The sequence below is a fragment of the Triticum aestivum genome, chromosome 4A (assembly GCF_018294505.1).
Source record: "Triticum aestivum cultivar Chinese Spring chromosome 4A, IWGSC CS RefSeq v2.1, whole genome shotgun sequence".
NCBI lineage: Eukaryota > Viridiplantae > Streptophyta > Magnoliopsida > Poales > Poaceae > Triticum > Triticum aestivum.
In genome coordinates, this window is record NC_057803.1 from 3042127 (window position 1) to 3059537 (window position 17411).

The window sequence follows — 17411 nt, forward strand, 5'->3', positions numbered from 1 at the left end:
ATGGGATTTTCGGTAAACAAAAAAAGCGAGAGAGGAAATGATGTTCAAATTGAAGCGCAGGTTTTGCAGCATGCTTGACGGGGCTAGCTGATCTTAAATTCCGGAGATTGGATGCATCCAAGTTGAGGAACTACTGATTACCATGGTCCACAACGTTAAAATTTGGTCTTGAGCTTTCGAAACGAAAAAGAGAAATTAAACTTTGGTCTTCAACTTGTTCAGTTCCTGGCAGAAAAGCAGCCCATCTTTTCCCCTGCCCCCTCTCTTTTTTACACGCAGGCTGCAAATCGTACCCCAGACTGCAATGCCTTGTCCTTACAAATTAACTTTGCCATTTAGTCCCTCCGTCCCAAAATATAAAAACGTTTTTCACACTATAATATAGGGAAACGATTGGGCGCGGTGCGCCGGCCGAACTTTCGGCCGGTTCGCACGCACGCTGGCAAACGCGCATACGCAGTGGCCCCGCCCACCCCGCCTCCTTCCTATGCGTCTCCATCCCCTACATCCAGCCTTACGCGCGCGCTCATCCCTCCCCCTCTTCCCTCCTTCGGGCTGCGACTGGGCCACCACGATCTCCATCATCGACGGCCGCCATGGCTGCCTGCTGCCATGGCCATGTCCATCCCCTAGATACATCCTTCACAAGCGCGCATCTCCCCCTCCCCCCCCCCTCCTCCCGGGCTGCGATGGGCCACCACAAGCTCCATCGCCGGCGGCCAGGAGCTCCCCTCGCCGGCCGCCATGACTGCCTGCCGCCATGCTTGGATCCAACCCACGTAAAGTGTTGCAACCGTCACCTAAGAAAGCTTCAACAGTTGTTGAAAAAAGCTTCAACCATAGACACAGAAAGCTTCAATGGCACTGCACAACAAGGGAAAGTTGCAACCGTAGTTGGATTTTGCTACTACCGGCGAAGTTTTTTGCTACATCCATCAGGTGGAGCTGCGACCTCGCGACGATGACAACGACGATTTGCTGCAACCGTAGTAGGATTTTGCTACTATCGTTGGAGCTTTTTGCTTCATCCATTCTTTTTCTAGAACGCAATGGCTGCTACATGCAACGACGAGCTACAAACGGCGACGACGGTGACAAACTTTTTTGCTGCAACAATTTTCTCCATTTGCTACGACCGTGCAATAGAAAGCTGCAACGGGCGGCCATGGGAGCCACATCCCAGCGGCAACGGCAAACGTCGAGCTGCAACCGGCGGCAACAAGAGCAGCATCCAGCAGAGCTTCAACCGGTGTCTGGTGTTGTCGGAGCCGCAGCCATCGCCAATGAGGGGGAGCTGCAACCCACGGGCGAAGTTTTGCTGCATGCGTGGATCTGGACGACGGCGACCGGCGGCGAGTGCAGCATCCAGCGGCACGGGAGCGGCGGAGAGAGGGGTTGCAGGTGAGGGGGTAGCGGCCGACGGGCCAGGGGGACAGCCAGACGACAGGGAGCCGCGCTCGCGCTGCGCGCGGAGAGGAAGAAGGAGAGGAAGAAGTCAACGCACAGATCGGACGGCTGCTCGCTGTTTCGGTGGTTAGGGTTGGACCGGCCGAACCGCTTGGGCCAGTGCGCCGGCGCCTAGCGTCGCCCTATAATATAAGAACGTTTTTCACATTATAAATTAACTATTGTACTAGCCTACCCTCTCCTTGCTTTCATTTTTTTTGCGGGTAGCTTTCAAAAAAAATTAGCTGCATACCCACATGCCCATATGATCCAGTTTCAAAACAAAGCACGAGAAAAGCAGCAGTAAACCATATGGTTAATTTAATGTAGGGGTTGTTTGGTTTGTGACTAACTTTGCCAAAGATTGCCACACCTAAGATTAGGCAAGTTTGACCAACTTAGGTGAGTGTTTGGTTCAAGCCACATCTTAGGCAAGCCACACTTGAACCCCACATGGCATACACACAAAAAGTGTGACAAGATTCCCTTAGACGTGCCAACTTGTGGCTGTCATTTTGATGAACTAAGCTTAGTCAAATTTAATAAAAATGTGTGACAAAGTATGGCAATGCTAGTTCTAAAACCAAACAGCCCTGTAATTACTCCATCAAGGCGCGCGCAGGCCAGCTCTGTGGCAGCTCGTCGGGTAGCGTAACCGCTCCCCTGACAGAAGAGGAATCAGAGACTGCAAAGAGAGAGCGGATCCCGAGGCCGAGGCGCTTTCTCTCCATCTTGCCTTGCGTGGAAAGGAAGGAACCTTCCCGGCCTCGGACTGTGCATGGGGAGGCATCCGGGCCGTCGGTTGGGGATGAACACGGAGGCCAGCCGTCCGCGGCCCTGCCACCCCGGCTATTTATACGGGGGCGCCTCGCGCTCGGCTCCTCCCATTCCTCCACCTCCCCCATTCTTTTCCCCTGCTCTCTGCTCCGATCCACCCAAGCCAAGCAGTGTGTGTGCGTTTGTTTGTGTGTGTGTGGCAGAGCTGCCGTTTCTTGGATCTGGCCGCCCTCTCCCATGGCCATGGCTCCTCTCGTTCTTGGCTTTCGTTTTGCTTTTTCTGCGATGAGCTTCTCTCCCTGTTCTTGCTTTCCTCTCTTCTCTGCACCCTCCTTTTGACGTGCCGATGAGATGGATCCCTCCTTGGCATGGACATGGATGTAGTATCTGTACAGACCAACTCCATGTGTTGTGTTGGTCGCATCTCGCATGCCCAGAGTCGAGGCACTCATTTGAGCCGATTTTCTTGAGGTTTGCATGCCCTTTGATTTGGAGGGTCACGCAGAGATGACGAGCAACATATTTCCATTGTGTTCTGTCCGAGACGATGATCCAGTAGGCGTGCCGTACGCTACGCACGCTGGGTAGGCACGCAGGCATGGATCTCTGCATGAGCACACGTTTTGGTTTGGTTTCTCACTGATTTTTGGTCTTCTTGCGTTCAATTTTCATGGTGCGTGCCGGTGATGGCGATGGTTTCTTTCATATGCATGCATGCATGGTTCCATCTTCCATGTGACAATTTTTTTCACCTCAATCTGAGAGTATTTCTCCACTATTTATTTGGGCAGATGATGACACACATACATCTTAATTATGAGATGTGCTATGCACAGGTGACAAGAGCTAATTTATTTCTTCAAAGTGTCTGATGCCAGCTACCTAGTAATACAATTTATTTCTTCAAAGTAGTTGGGCTTTTGGATCTGACTGATCTGCCACATGATTTACTTTTTTTTTTTTTGAAACGGAATGCTTGATTTACTTTGGTTTCGATGAATTTCTTCAAAGTATCTGATGCCAGCCAGCAAAAAAAAAAGCTAGTAATATAACTTTCGACTGATCTGCCATGCATGCATGGTTGATTTACTTCGGTTTCGATGAATTTCTCGCCACCTTGACGTACGCGGCATTGGTTTCCCAGCCCATTTTGGCCAAGAATCTTTGGCTTTTGGAGGATGGTACTGTAGCCGTGTACAGAAGGCTAGCTGCTTCTCTGATTTTGGTGACGTTCGCCGATGACCACACTGCTTGCTTTTCAGATAACAACTAAGTTCAATTGACGAGCAAATTATCGAGCATCCGAGTATGGCGCGGCAATGCCATAATACGTATAGCATCCCATCCGAGGCCTTTTGGCTATTGTTCTTCCTGTGTTTTGTTTTGTTGTCATCCGATGGGTTCTTGGATTTTGGTTAGCCCTGATGATGACACATCGATGGCTTTTGAGATGTGCTTTATATATGCACAGATGACAAGAGCGAATCAGTTTCTGAGGCCGGCCGGCTAAATCTCGAGAGAATTAACATTTGAATTAGCTTTAAGTTTCCCAGCAGCTTCTTTTCAGGTTAGTTAGCTTCAAAATCATTCTGAATTTACGTACGCTTCTTGCTTGCTCTGCTCTCGGTTAGTTTCCTCCTATGCCGATGATGAGAAAGTGATGAGGTATATGTTTTGAGCCAGTGGGTCTCTCCATTCGGCCATGAATACTGCACTACACTTTCTGAGTTAAAGCTTGCATGCAGCCCGTTCTTCGGTTTATCAAGTATTACACATTTTGGTGTACCTGCTCAACTTCTTTGGTCTATGCTTAGAGCCGATGATGTGAAACAACACAGTTCAAATCAGAGCCATTCGGCCATGATAATGCACATTCTTCTTGCTGAGGCGGGCCAAGGTCACAACAAACTATTCTTCTTCCGAATTTTATACCAACAATTCTGTACCATAGAGGACAGGCCTGATGCTTGCATTGCGCTTCGGTTCCAATCTCCCTGCTTGCTCTGTTCTCAGATCCGCTATGGTCTCTCTGCTCTTTCTGTCTCTGTTTTCTCTCCTCCTCTGTTTATATCCTGTAGCTGAGATGACAAGCTTGCAGAGCTGATGATGTGAAAGTGAAAAAGAGGGTCTATGGAAACTGCATTATCTTGCTGAGGCAAGGGAAACGAGTTTGCTCTTGGATTTGTTTGGTGTTTCTTGATGTATGAGCGCGTGTTGGTTGATGCCTGTGCCGGTGATGATTAAATCCTGATTTGTGCTCTGAAATGGACCTTCCCATCAAATGTGGAATTTCTGTAAGGTTATCTGAGGCACCTATATACTACCATCGCAGAAGGCTGTGACTGGCCGTCAATTGTTCTTTGCTCTTTCAGTATTTGCTTACTTTTGGTCCTTGTTTCTTCGGTTCCAGTTGCATCTTGTAGCCGTGGTGATAATGGAGAGGGTTACTGTTGACAAACTTGCAGAGCCGATGATGTGACAGTGAAAAGAAAGGTTATGAGTTTTGAGACAATGGGTCTCTCCATTACGGCAATGAAAACTGCACCGCACTTTCTGAGGCCAAGGCTGCATGCAGTCTCTTCTTCGGTTTATCAAGTGTTTGGTGTTTCTCAGTTTGCTAACCTACTTCTTTTGTCAAAAGATTCAACTGATTGTTTGATATGTAATGCATAAATGTGTGAGACTGAAATTTACAGAGGCACGGGTCACAACTCACAAGGTGCGTGGCGTGGAGCGTTCCGGATGTCTGCAACGAGATCACTCAAGAACTTTGTTCCTGGCAGCAGGCAAGAGTAGTAGCACAAGCGATAACTGAGAATTGGCCCTTAACTGTAAAAAAGAAGTGTTGTGGCCGAACCTATATGCCATGCTGTTGTAAATGTCCCCCCCCCCCCCCCCCCCCCCCTTCTCTTGTAACTCTTCTGCTGCACTTTTGTCTTGATGAGTGCAAGCCATGGCCCTACTGTTTCCATAGCAAGAAAAACTTACCGTCCAATTACAAAATTACACTTTGGTGTGTACTTTGTATTTTGTATCCTTGAATGTTAAAAGCTGGATCTTACTCTGTTTGGGAACTTCTGGGACAAAAGTTTACATAAATGTGGGCAATGCAGCTGAATCCATTAAATTCAGAAAGCAAAATTTACTGTATTAAATTCAGAGATTATTTGCAGATGAATAAGCAAGTACAAATTTTTGGCAATTTGAGAAAAAAATGTATTGAAGATTTTTTTTCATGAATACCCAAACGCGTCATTGACACGTTAGGGAGGGAGGAACTATCACGAATCGTGTACACACATTGGCACGTCTGTAGAGCATGAGAAGAAGGAACTGGGGTGCTCCTGAATTTGAAGCCGAGGGTCGCAGCCGTCGAATACACATCCACTGTGATGCTTCCAAATCGACCAGGTTGTGAGGAGCACGAGGGATGATAGACCTCGACGAAGAGCGGTAGGTGCCGTCTTGATGGAGGTCGTCCACCAATCCGCAAACGGTACCGTGGATTTGCACCCGGAGAGGATCTCATGCCAGATGGAGCGCAAGAAGAGGCATCCAACAAGAAGGTGTTGCAGGCCCTCGGGCACCTGATCGTAAAGGATGTTGATGTCGTAGCGGGGGAAATTGCGCTGCGCCAGTCGATCGACAATCCAAGATCGATCTTGTATAGGGCAAGGCAGGCGAATACCTTGTCAGTAGACGAGGCCAAGTGCGTCAGGTGAGCTTCCAAGAGGGGTTGCCATTGGAGCTGTGGAATAAGGCCACATTGCAAGATTTCGCGGAGTAATGTCCGAAGTCTGTCCAACACCAGCGCTGCTCATCCGGTCCCTCCGAGAGGGCTCTAAAAATTATTCCCTCCATTTCATATTGTAGTGCACTGCGCTTCTCGAGATTCATGTTTGACCATAAATTTAATTACCGGAACAGACTGCGGCGGGAGCAACAATTATACAACTGAATTCGTATTTTGGATATGAATTTAGTGATATATTTTTTGCTCCCGCCGCAGTCGGTCTCGTTGGTTAAATTTACGATCAAATTTGAATCTTGAGAAGTGCAAACGCACTACATTATGAAATGGAGGGAGTAACATATTGGACCAAGGCAGCGGCTCCGAGCCCGCCGAGAATGTCCCGCACCAGGCCCTCAAGGGGAGCCCCTCCTGCACCACACGGTATGGGCACCGGCGCGCTGCCACTTGGGAATTAGACCGAGCACAAGGGGGTGATGTCGGCAACGGACTAGTCACCTATCCGGTGATCCATCCAGAAGCTATTGGGAACCAACCCATCAAGCACCATCGAGAAATCCTGGGAGCAAGAAATGATGATCCCTCCTCTTGTTCCATCAGCCTGTTTGAAAATAAAATTATCAGCGAAACAAAACCCAAGGGTTTCAACAATAAAACACTGGTTAAAACGAACCAATTTGGCCTCCTTTAAATAGATGATGTCGCAGTGCAAACCGTTGGTAAAACTAGTAATAGCTCTTCTTCTAGCCGGCTTGTTCAGGACACTATCATTCCAACTTACGATTGCAATATCCATAAAGGTACAATGCACCAACAGGCAACAGCAGAAGGATAACGGAGCAGATGGGAACAGGGGACAACACAACACTTGCACAATAAGCCCAGGATGACAACATAGGAAGACGTAACATGGAAAAACATTGATGCTCGGGTTGATGGAGGTCCATGTGCCTCAGGCCATGGTTGTCGGACTGACGGCGTCGACTTAATTTCCTCTTTGAGGCTAGTGGCCTTGACCAGGTTGGTGATCGCCTTGATAAACAAGGGTGATTGGTTTCTTCATGTAGATTGTCCTGTAGCGCTCGACAGCAGCAGTGAGCGGTGTGCCGTGGGCGGCGGAGATGCCGCCAGGCATGTTCTTCATGAGCACTAGCCGAGCCTTCTCCGAGGCATGGGTGGCTTGTTGGCTTGCCCGCCAACCTCCCGCTACATATTAGTTACACTGTAGTACCGCTTCACGCGATACTTCCGCTCTGGCATCGCTCCGATACATCCCTCTGTATCCAGTGACATTTACCGATAGTACCGCTCCGGTGGAACTACCCTTGTACTCTGAAGTACATACTGGCTGGCACTGAAACTACCGCTCCCCTAGCAGTAGTACCACTTGAACACGGGCAGAGTGCATAATAGTTGGATTCAAGCCCCCATTATATAAAGGAGGTCTTCTTCCCTAAGAAGACCTACCTCTTTTCTCCCATTGCTCCATTGTTGTCCTAAAGCTCAAACTCGCCCAATCTTCCTCCCTAGTCATCAAAACTTGTTGATGCTCTAGAATTTGAAGGAGATGGCATCGATCTACACTTCCATCAAGAGAAATTTGATTCCCCCACTAATCCCTTGCGGATCTTGTTACTCTTGAGTGTTTGGGCATCCTGGATGGAAGCGGTACTTCGGAGCCACATTCCATTATGGTGAAGTGTTGTGGTGCTGTTGGGAGCCTTCGATTACGTTGTGGAGAGAGCCCCAACCTTGTTTGTAAAGGTTCGGTCGCCGCCTTCAAGAGCACCACTATTGAAATCACGACATCTTGCATTGTGCGAGGGCGTGAGGAGAATACGGTGGCCCTAGCGGCTTCTTGGGGAGCATGTACCTCCACGCCGCTCCAACGGAGACGTACCTCTCCCTAAAAGGAGGGAACTTTGTTAACACATCCTCGTCTCCATTGACTCCACTTGTGGTTACTCCTAACCTTTATTTTGTGCAAGCTTATATTGTGTTCGTATCTTGTGCTTGCTTGTGTTGTTGTTGTTGAGCTCATCATATAGGTTGTCTACCTAGTTGCATATCTTGACAACCTATTTTATTGTTAAGACTAAACTGTTAAAAGTAGCTAAACATTGTTAGTCATCTATTCCCCCTCTAGTCGACCATACTGATCCTTTCAACGATGCAGTGAGTGGAACCGAGTTGTGGCGTCCAAGTGGAGGTGAGGAAGAACTTAACCAGGGGGCGGAAGGTGCGAGGGGTGTCCGGGTTCATGCAGATCGGGGGGTTAGTGGGATGGTTGATGGGGTTAGTGGGATTAAGGGTGAGGGGAGGGCCGGGCGGCAAGGCGGCAATAGTCATGGGGCACGGAGGGCGAGGGCAAGCGGTTAGGGCTGGGTAGGCTTGGGGGGGGGGGGGGGGGGGTACCCGTCGTGGCTAGACGAAGAAGAAAAGGAGGAAGAAGAATGATGCGTGCATGATGGTCGTTGAATGTTGATCGTACGCTCAAGAGAGAAAGTGACTAACGCTGAAAACAACATGCTTACAGGTACCTGATGGTATAGGCGATCCCAAAACATATACGAGCAACTACTACTTCATCGTACATATACATGTTCACAAGACGAGGCGAGATGTCCATGCATGTAGCTATCATAAAGTCTCTATAGCTAGCCTGTGCTGTGGGCCGGGAGCGGTATGTCTGCCAAGTCCTCCCGGTAGGGCACGGGCTCGTCGTCGTCCTCCCCGCTGCCGCCCGCCGCCTTCTCCGCGTCGGCCTTGCACGAGTCGGCGACGAAGGTGACGACGGTGTCCTTCCTGAAGGTGAGGTAGACGACGGCGACCAGGTAGACGAGCATGAGAGGGCAGACGACGACTCCGACGAGCACCTTGGCGTACGTGGGCAGCGAGCTGTTGATGAGCCACCCCATGAAGCTGGTGCTGAGGAAGTAGACGTTGATGCCGATGAGCATCAGCCCAAGCGTCCACGAGAACACGATGATCTGCACGCAAGTACGAGCATTTAATTTGCGATAAACAGAGCAACAGAGTGGCGGGGCTAGACAGAATCAGCTGGAGGGACGAAAGGTAAAATATGAATCTCATCTTAGCCTTCATAATTTATTTTTCTTCACAGCCCCCCATGAGCGTACATAACTAGCGTAGGTACAAGCCGGCGCCAACCACAGATATGAGTTAGTGCACATTCTTAGGGCATGTACAATGCATAGTCTTAAGGTGATGCTTCACATGCCATGTATGATCGGATCGGATATGACGTAAAGTAGGTTCGGATAGAAAAGTGGGATCCTTTTCAAGAGGCGGGTGCTTGAAAAGAAAAAATGTGGTCCGATGACAAAAACTCAAAAGGTTGAAGTAAAAAATAGAGATGCATGTGTACTAGCATTATAATCATGCATGTGATTTAACCGGTCGTCCAGATGCTTGATAGTACATATATTTGTTTGGTTCAGCTTGGACGTACGTGCGCTGCTGCGTGTACAAGTGGTCAAGTGCATGGATCGATCATTGCATTTTCATCAAGAACATGGCATGTAGGGTGACCATCGATCGATCAGTACCAGGCTAGCTAGGGTGGTACTGGCCGGTACGGTTGTGTGGCGATGCACAATTATTGAGGTGCATGATCATGCATGCAGGCAGGAGTACGTGTCCAAAAACAAGCAACATGGAGGGAGGGAAAATAGCGATTGCTTACGTAGATGGAGTTCTTGTGCGGGCCCATCTTGCTGCTGCTGCTGCTGAACTTGAGAAGCGGGATGAGTGCAAACGGCAGCTCAAACGACAGTATCATCTGCACAAAGAAGATCCAATCACATGAATGAATGAGACCAATTATACATAAGATAGAACCCAATCATTCCGTCGCGGTAGTTACAAGAAGGGCATAGAAGTTTTCAGATGCTTGATTTGCTAGTGCATATTTGTCAGTCAAGCACTCGCTGGCTGGCTGTTAGTAAAGTCGTAGTTAAGTCGTGCGAAATATAGTAGTGGACGGGGCACTATGTATGTGTGTGTGTGTGTGTGTTTTCTGACCGAGCAGCGACGGGGACCGGCGTTTTCGCCGGTGCTACTCCAGCCGCCGTCGTTTTCGTTCTCCCTGATATTGACAGTGAGGGAGGCTCGTGTAAAGAGAGGAAGGCGAGGTCGCCGTACCGACGCGATGATGATGAGACGGCCGGCGCCATTCGACCCGCCGATGATGGAGACCACCAGGCTGGGCGCAATGGCGATGCAGCGTGTCATCAGGTTCCTCAGCCACGTCTTCATCTTGATGTCCAAGAACCCCTAATTTTCACAAGGAGAAAAAGGAAGGGCCATTTGTGCTTAAATATTTGAGAGTGCGATCGAATTAGCAGACTAAGAAAACCACAGATACATACATGCATGCACGCGTGGACTAAAAGGAGACAAATTAGTGGTGGAGTATCAGAGAAAGATGACAAGTAACTCTACTTACTTCTAGAATAGACATGTCATACATATATAGCTGGAAAGTACCTGCATGATGTACTGGCCGGCATATGTGCCGGTAATGGTCGAGCTTTGCCCTGAGGCTAACAGCGCCACCCCGTACACGATCGAGCTGGATCTGCCCAGCACGTTCTGATGCGTCCAACAACACAAAACATTTCAATCAAATGGTTGTATTATCTTGTGTTAATATTTGCACTAACTAGTCGTGCTGTTACGTACCTTGAGCAGAAATGAGGAGTTGTCCAGACTGAGGTCACTGCATTTGTCGATGTCCTCCGCCGAGAGGTTCTCCCCGAAGCAGACGGTCCCGGAGACAGAAATGACGGCTATGTTGATGAGCAGCGCCACGAACAGCGCGAAGCCGCTCTCGTACAGGAAGAACCTGCAAGCATCCTGATCGACACACACATATGCTTACTAGGCAAAGCTATTACCCCCCAGCTATAGAATAATTTGTGAAGGAACCAACCTTGATTCCTCTTACTGATGACGGCGTCTTCCTGGACAGCACCAACGCCGAATGCAAGAACAAGTTGTGACTGTACTCAAACAAAATGAGAAACCATGTTTAATTAGTTAGCCACTCTAATTAATAACATTTTCACAGTTGATAGTTTTTAGCAATCCACACTTACGGCATAACTAGAGCTCCAAGGAGGGCAATGGCATCTCCGGTGGCGCCATTCCCCTTGAGCTTGGGAATGAACAGACCCTTGAGGACCTCCTTCGCCGGAGGCTTCACTATGCTCAGCTCTCCGAAGAAGCATGCGGCCATGACGAAAACCAGCATGGAGATCAGAAACTCGAGCTTGCGCACTCCATATCTTTGTAGGCCAAGGAGGAGGAGCGTGCTGGAGCCGGTGATGAGAACCCCGATCCACACAGGTATGCGGAACAAGAGGTAGAAAGCGAATGCTGTCCCAATCACTATGTAAACAAACAAGTTAACCGATCGATTTCGTAAGAAACTTAGAAGACATGCATGTCATTATAGATTACTACTAGATTGTTGCTATTTTCAACTGCTGCCGTCGCTCCACCGCAGAAAAACAACGACAAAAGACCTGTTTTCGCCATTGCTACGTAGTGTTTTCAACAAAAGACAATTGGGCACGTCAATAACAAAGTAATACAATTATGTAGACCAGTTCAGCATGTTGACTCCACCATGTGCATACTTGCTATTAGTGTTTTTTATTAAGGGATGTGGTTAATTTAAGATTCATATAGTTAGCAACGGTTGACTAAGGACAACAAGATAGGGAGAAAAGAATGCCGTCCACAGTGGGGCCATGACACACACACAAAGCACAAAAGTAAATAAACATAGACAGCATAATGATCCGAACCTTCCGGGATATCGGCGGCGATCACCGCCACCTCCGCAAGAAGCCACAGGCAGATCATCACCGGCTTTGGATACTCGGTCTTGCATATCTCCGCGAGATGCTTTCCTGCACGCACGCGATTATCGAGTTAGCTAGCACAACTTGCATTTTGTTTTGTATGTTGAGATTGGCGTTTGTGGACTTTTAATATACCTGTAACCACGCCAAGGTTAGCTGCTAGTGATTGTATGATGAGCGCGAAGATAAGGCCAATCAGAATCACCCAGAGGAGCTGCAAGCACACAATCGACAGGACAAAGCAAAAGACAGAGGTGCCAATTAGTCTCTCAACTCCTTTTGGTTTTGGGATGAGCTGGAAACGGTGAAAAGTTTGAGATTTACTAGAAAGAGAATGCATACTCGATCCACAAAGATCGTTAAAAAAGTGCAATGTCATGGAAAAGTAGAATCGCCTGGGAAAGGTAGAATCAGCTGAAAAATGTGCACTGCCACTACCTCATATCTGTGGTTGGCGCCGGCTTGCAGGTCCGTCTCCACTGCATCAACAGTTCCATCACCATGAGAACCGTGACCCGAGGTATGAACAATGATAAAAGCCAGAGCTGGTTGCAAAAGAGGAAATTAAGGGCGCTTACAGTTGCCAGGATCTAGATAGGCCAGGGACACCATGAACCCGGGCCCAACATGGGAGAGGAATCGCTTCCATGCCGGCTCCTGTACAGCACAGATATTGTAACTAAATTTAACCGATCTCTCTAGCTAGAGCCAGACTCACCATGAACATGAGCAAACGAGCTTCTACATATGCACAAGAGGAGCAAGACATAGCACTGTACCTTGACGAGCGTCTCATCACCGTCTTCAAACTTCTTGCCATCCTGCACATCTTGCACGGCGTTGGCTCGCCAGCTCCTCCCCCTCTCGCTGCTCGGCGCCTCCCGCTCGATCTCCATTGCCGCCGCCGAACTAGCTAGGCCGGCAAGGTTTCTGGAGAAGATGGGGGCAGTGAGGTGGTGACCTCAGTAGCCACCCCCCGGTGGAGCTTAAATAGACCCAACAACGATGCGTGTCCCTTTGCGTGAACGTACAATTGATAGCGCCATCCCGCATCGGCAGCCCGACGGATCAAACGAGGGGTGCCGGAGTCTTACCACGTCTTCCTATTTTCTGCTAGAGCTTGTGTGGGGGGGGTCGCGGTCGCTCAAGCCCCGGATGGCGCCTGCATCTAGTGTTTGTCTGCTGGGAGTAGCTGCTTGGATGATAAGCCAAGATTGGTGATGCCTTATTGTTTTTTGGAGGGATATGTTATTCTTCTATTGGACTGTCTGGAGCAAATAATTGGCTGGAATATACCCCGGAGATGGGCGGTTCTTTGTTTACTGAGAGGTAAAAATATAGTAAGTGGTTCGTAGTATTTTACTGTCGCTCCTGAAATGTAGCGTGTCGTGTAGGAGCGGGTGCGGACTATACGGGCAACCGTTTGTTAATTAGGACGTCTCGTCGCAAAATACATGGATAATTTGAACGGCACGACTGGTTCTAACTTCTGAGGGGTGAGGGCCAGTTTGAGAAGGAAAAAAAATCAATGTTGCAAGTGCAGGCTCTTGTCCTATGGGGGGGGGGGGGGGGGGGGGCGCAATGCCGCCTCTAGAAATTTGGGGCCCTGATTTCTTAAAAAAATCGTATGCGTAAAGAATTCGTATAACAAAAAAATTATACCCTCACTTAATCATATAATTTAAATGTGTATTAAATTGTATAATATTTGGAGATTTATTGAATTTTAATGCTCAATGAGTAAAGTGATGCTAAAGGAATAAATTGATCTCATGTTCTAACAAAAGCATCACTTGTGCGACACCAAAAAGAAGTTGCCTCCCGGGTGGCACAAGGAAAACCCAGATCCACGCCGACGTCATCGGCTCACCACCCACCCCGTCTCTCCCCTCGTTGTCGCCAAAGGATGCCGGTAGGCTAAGCCCGCGCAGCGGGCGGCGGGGTTCTTCGCGGCGGCTCCCCCTCTGTTTTTGGCCGAGAAGTTGTCGAACGGCAGAATTTTTTTCCGGCGGCCTAGCGTGCTAGCTTTGCAATTGCAACAGCTACGCGACACCCAATGGGCCCTTATCTGCCTTTAGATCTATGAAATGGGCTGGGATCGAGGGCCGATGGGCCTAGCTGGGCTCCTTGCTACGAGGTGGGCATCGTCAATGGGGGTTTGTAGGCCAGCCAAAGACGGACTCAAGAGGTGAGATGGACGGCGAAAGCAAAGCTCGGATGTTGTCCGGATTGATGACAGATGCGTCTACAAGCGTCGTCACCTTGTTGAAGGTGTTGTTTCAGGTTCTCGCCTCATTGTCCTTATTACTCCATGGGAAACAATAGATTCGGGATCACCAGATCAGACGATGGAGGCACTGGTGTCATGTTTCCCTCTTGGGGAAGTGTTTTGGAGTTGGTGTCGGCTGGAATGCCCCGTGGTTGGTGATGGTGGTCGTCGATGGCTTGTCAGGAACAACTATGTGGATGAGAGACAATAGGGTCGCCATTACGGTTGTGGTAGTCGACTCTTTGGCATGTCCTCGAGGTTGTCATGGACTTCTTGGTATGATGGAGTCGGAGTTGCGCGACAGCGAGATCAGTGCCACGACAATGGTAGCCTAGCTCGGTGATTCTTCTCGGCGTGGGCTTTGCATAGTTCTTCATTGTTGATTGTTCTCTAATTCAGTGTCGCCCTGTTCCTGGTGTGTGGTTGATTGATCGGCTTGGATCTTCTTATGGCTTCTCTATACCTTTGTGGTTGGCTTTGTCGGTGGTCGCTTGCGATGAAGTCGAAGTCGATTTCTCAGGGAGAAGTGATGACGATGACGCAAACGGTGAAAAAATTATACCCTCACTTAATCATATAATTTAAATATGTATTGAATTGTATAATGTTTGGAAATTTATTGAATATTAATGTTAAAAGAGTAAGAGTGGTGCTAAAGAATAAATTGACCTTGTGTTCTAACAAAAGCATCACTTGTGAAGCATCGGAAAGAAGTCACCTTCCAGGTGGCACAAGGAAAACCCAGTTCCATGCTGACGTCATCAGCTCACCACCCACCCCGTCTCTCCCCACGTTGTTGCCAAAGGATGCTGGTAGGCTAAGCCCGCACGACGGGCGGCGGAGTTCGCCGCGGCGGCTTCGCCTCTGTTTCAGGCCAGGAAGCTGTCGAATGGCAGAAACTTTTTTCGGCGATCTGGCGTGCTAGTTTGCAGCTGCAATGGCTATGTGGCGCCCAATGGAGGAGTGTGCCCGGTGCCTGCGGCGACTTCCCTTGTCGGCGTGATTCAGACCAACATTGACGGATCTGCTCGATGTGGCTCATCTGCGGCCTCTCGATGGTCTGCCAGTTCTCCATGGCGAGGCCTGCGGTAAGGTCGCGATCTCGTCTGCCCCCCTCCCCTCTCTGCCTCCAAATCTGTGACATGGGCTCCAGGGCCAATGGGCCTGGCTGGGCTCCTTGCTACGACGTGGGTGCCATCGATGGAAATTTGGTGGGCCAGCCGGCGACAGACTTAAGAGGCGAGATGGACGGCGAAAGCGAAGCTCGAATGTTTTCCAGACCAATGATAGTTGCGTCTACGAGCGTCGTCACCTTGTCGAAGGTGTTGTTTTAGGTTCTCACCTCCTTGTCCTTGTTACTCCGGGGGAAACCCTAGATTCGGGATCACCAGATCAGACGATGGTGGCATTTGTGTCATATTTCCCTCTTGGGAGAAGTGTTTTGGAGTTGGTGTCAACTGGCAAGCTCCACGGTTGGAGATGGTGATCGTCTGTGGTTTGTGTGGCAAGATAGAGTCTACTGTAGTCAAAAGGTGGGCTAAAGTTACATAGATTGTCTCCTTTCTTCGGGAACGGCATGGCATCTTCGACCTCCGCAGAGGGTATTAATTAGTGGACGGGTCTCCCTCCATGGAGCGCATTGGCACGAGAAGTGATAGCTATGTATGGCTTTTTCAAGATTCAGGAAGTAAAATTGGGATGTGGTTGATAGACGACGGGGTCGTGAGTCGTGACTACGAATGCGGTAGTTGACTCTTCGGCATGTCCCCGGGGTCGTCATGATCTTCTTGGTGTGATGGATTCGGAGTTGCGCAGCAATGAGGTCCATGCGACAACGATGACAGGCGTCTGATAGACCAGCTTGGTGATTCTTCGTGGTGTGGGCCTTGCATAGTTCTTCTTCGTGGATTGTTCTCTAATTCGGTGCCGCCCTGTTCCTGGCGTGTGGTAGATTGGTTGGCTTGGATCGTCTTGCGGCTTCTCTACACCTTTCGATTGGCTTTGTCGATGGTCGCTTGCGGTGAAGTCAAAGCCATTTGCTCGGGGAGAAGTGTTGACGATGACGCCAACGATCAACTCCGACTATGCACTAAGCGGTGTGTATGATTTAGAGAAAAGTTTACTTTTCGTTCCTCAATTCTTGGTGGAGTCTAGATTTGGTCCCTCAACTCCAAAACCGAACAATTTGCCCTCTTAACTTCTGAAATGTGATAAGATTCATCCCTGGTCACGGTTTTGACCGGTTTTGATGTTGTCTCGCCCCGGTTTTGACTGTGCCAACTCAAATTCAATATTTTTTCCAAGTTCGCGTAATGTTTTTAAAGTCGGGTACTTTTTAAAAATTTGTGTACTTTTTTCAAATCCGCGTACTTCTTCCAAGTTCACATACTTATTCAATCTGCATACTTTTTTAAAAGTTCATGTAGTTTTTTCAAATTCATGTACTTTTTAAAATTGATGTACTTTCTCATATTCGCGTACTTTCTTTGAAAGAGTTCATGAATTTCAAAAATTTATGCGGACTTGAAAAAGTACGTAGATTTGGAATTTTTTACGCAAAAATAAGTAGATTTGAAAAAACATGCAAATGTTAAAAATCATGGATTTGAAAAAAGTACGCAAATTTCAATATTGTTCACTGATTTAAAAAAAAGTATGTTTATTTTTGAAAAAAAATATGTGACCTTGGAAAAACTACGCTGATTTGAAAAGTGTATGTGAATTTCAAAAGGCTCATGGACATCAAATTTGTACATGAATTTGAGTATGCACAGGTCAAAACTGGGGTGAGCCAGCACCAAAACCGGTCAAAACCGAGACCAGGGACGAACCTTGTCCGGTTTCGATAGTTGGGGGTGCAAGTTGTCCGGTTTTGGAGTTGAGAGACCAAATCTAGACTTCGCCAAGAGTTAAGGGACATCTTTTATGTGCTACGGCATATTATAACGGATTTTTCCTCTGGGTTTCCACTAATTAACCGGACAACTCTCTTCTTAATTTATGAATATAACAAATCTTTTGCCTTGTTTTTTAAAATCTAATGAGGAAAAATATAATTATTTAATAGTGTTTCGCAAGATGTATTGGTGCACATATGAATATGTACATTATGCTCTCCGTAGAAAATTAATATAATTAGTCATTAGTCATTAGTATAAAAGTTTTGGTAAAGCACATGCCAAAGCATTGCACATCTAGTCCTATGTCATCGATTTTACGCGGAAATTCGTGCATACATTTTCTTTTGTTCTTTTTTATTCTTTTTTAGTTTAATTGA

At 48.1% G+C, this 17411-nt stretch overlaps 1 protein-coding gene across 1 annotated transcript; it reads right to left on the reverse strand.

Moving 5' to 3' along the window:
- Window positions 1-8525: 8525 nt before the first annotated feature.
- On the reverse strand, window positions 8526-13041 carry LOC123084686 (metal transporter Nramp5). The gene is made up of 12 exons (XM_044506172.1): window positions 12645-13041; window positions 12444-12522; window positions 12304-12344; window positions 12001-12079; window positions 11809-11913; window positions 11095-11386; window positions 10929-10998; window positions 10679-10852; window positions 10484-10588; window positions 10139-10270; window positions 9681-9776; window positions 8526-8964 (listed from the first exon to the last, which is right to left on the reverse strand). The coding sequence occupies exons 1-12, from the start codon at window positions 12759-12761 to the stop codon at window positions 8632-8634; spliced, it is 1623 nt and encodes a 540-aa protein (XP_044362107.1). The 5' UTR covers window positions 12762-13041; the 3' UTR covers window positions 8526-8631.
- Between the last annotated feature and the right edge of the window lie 4370 nt (window positions 13042-17411).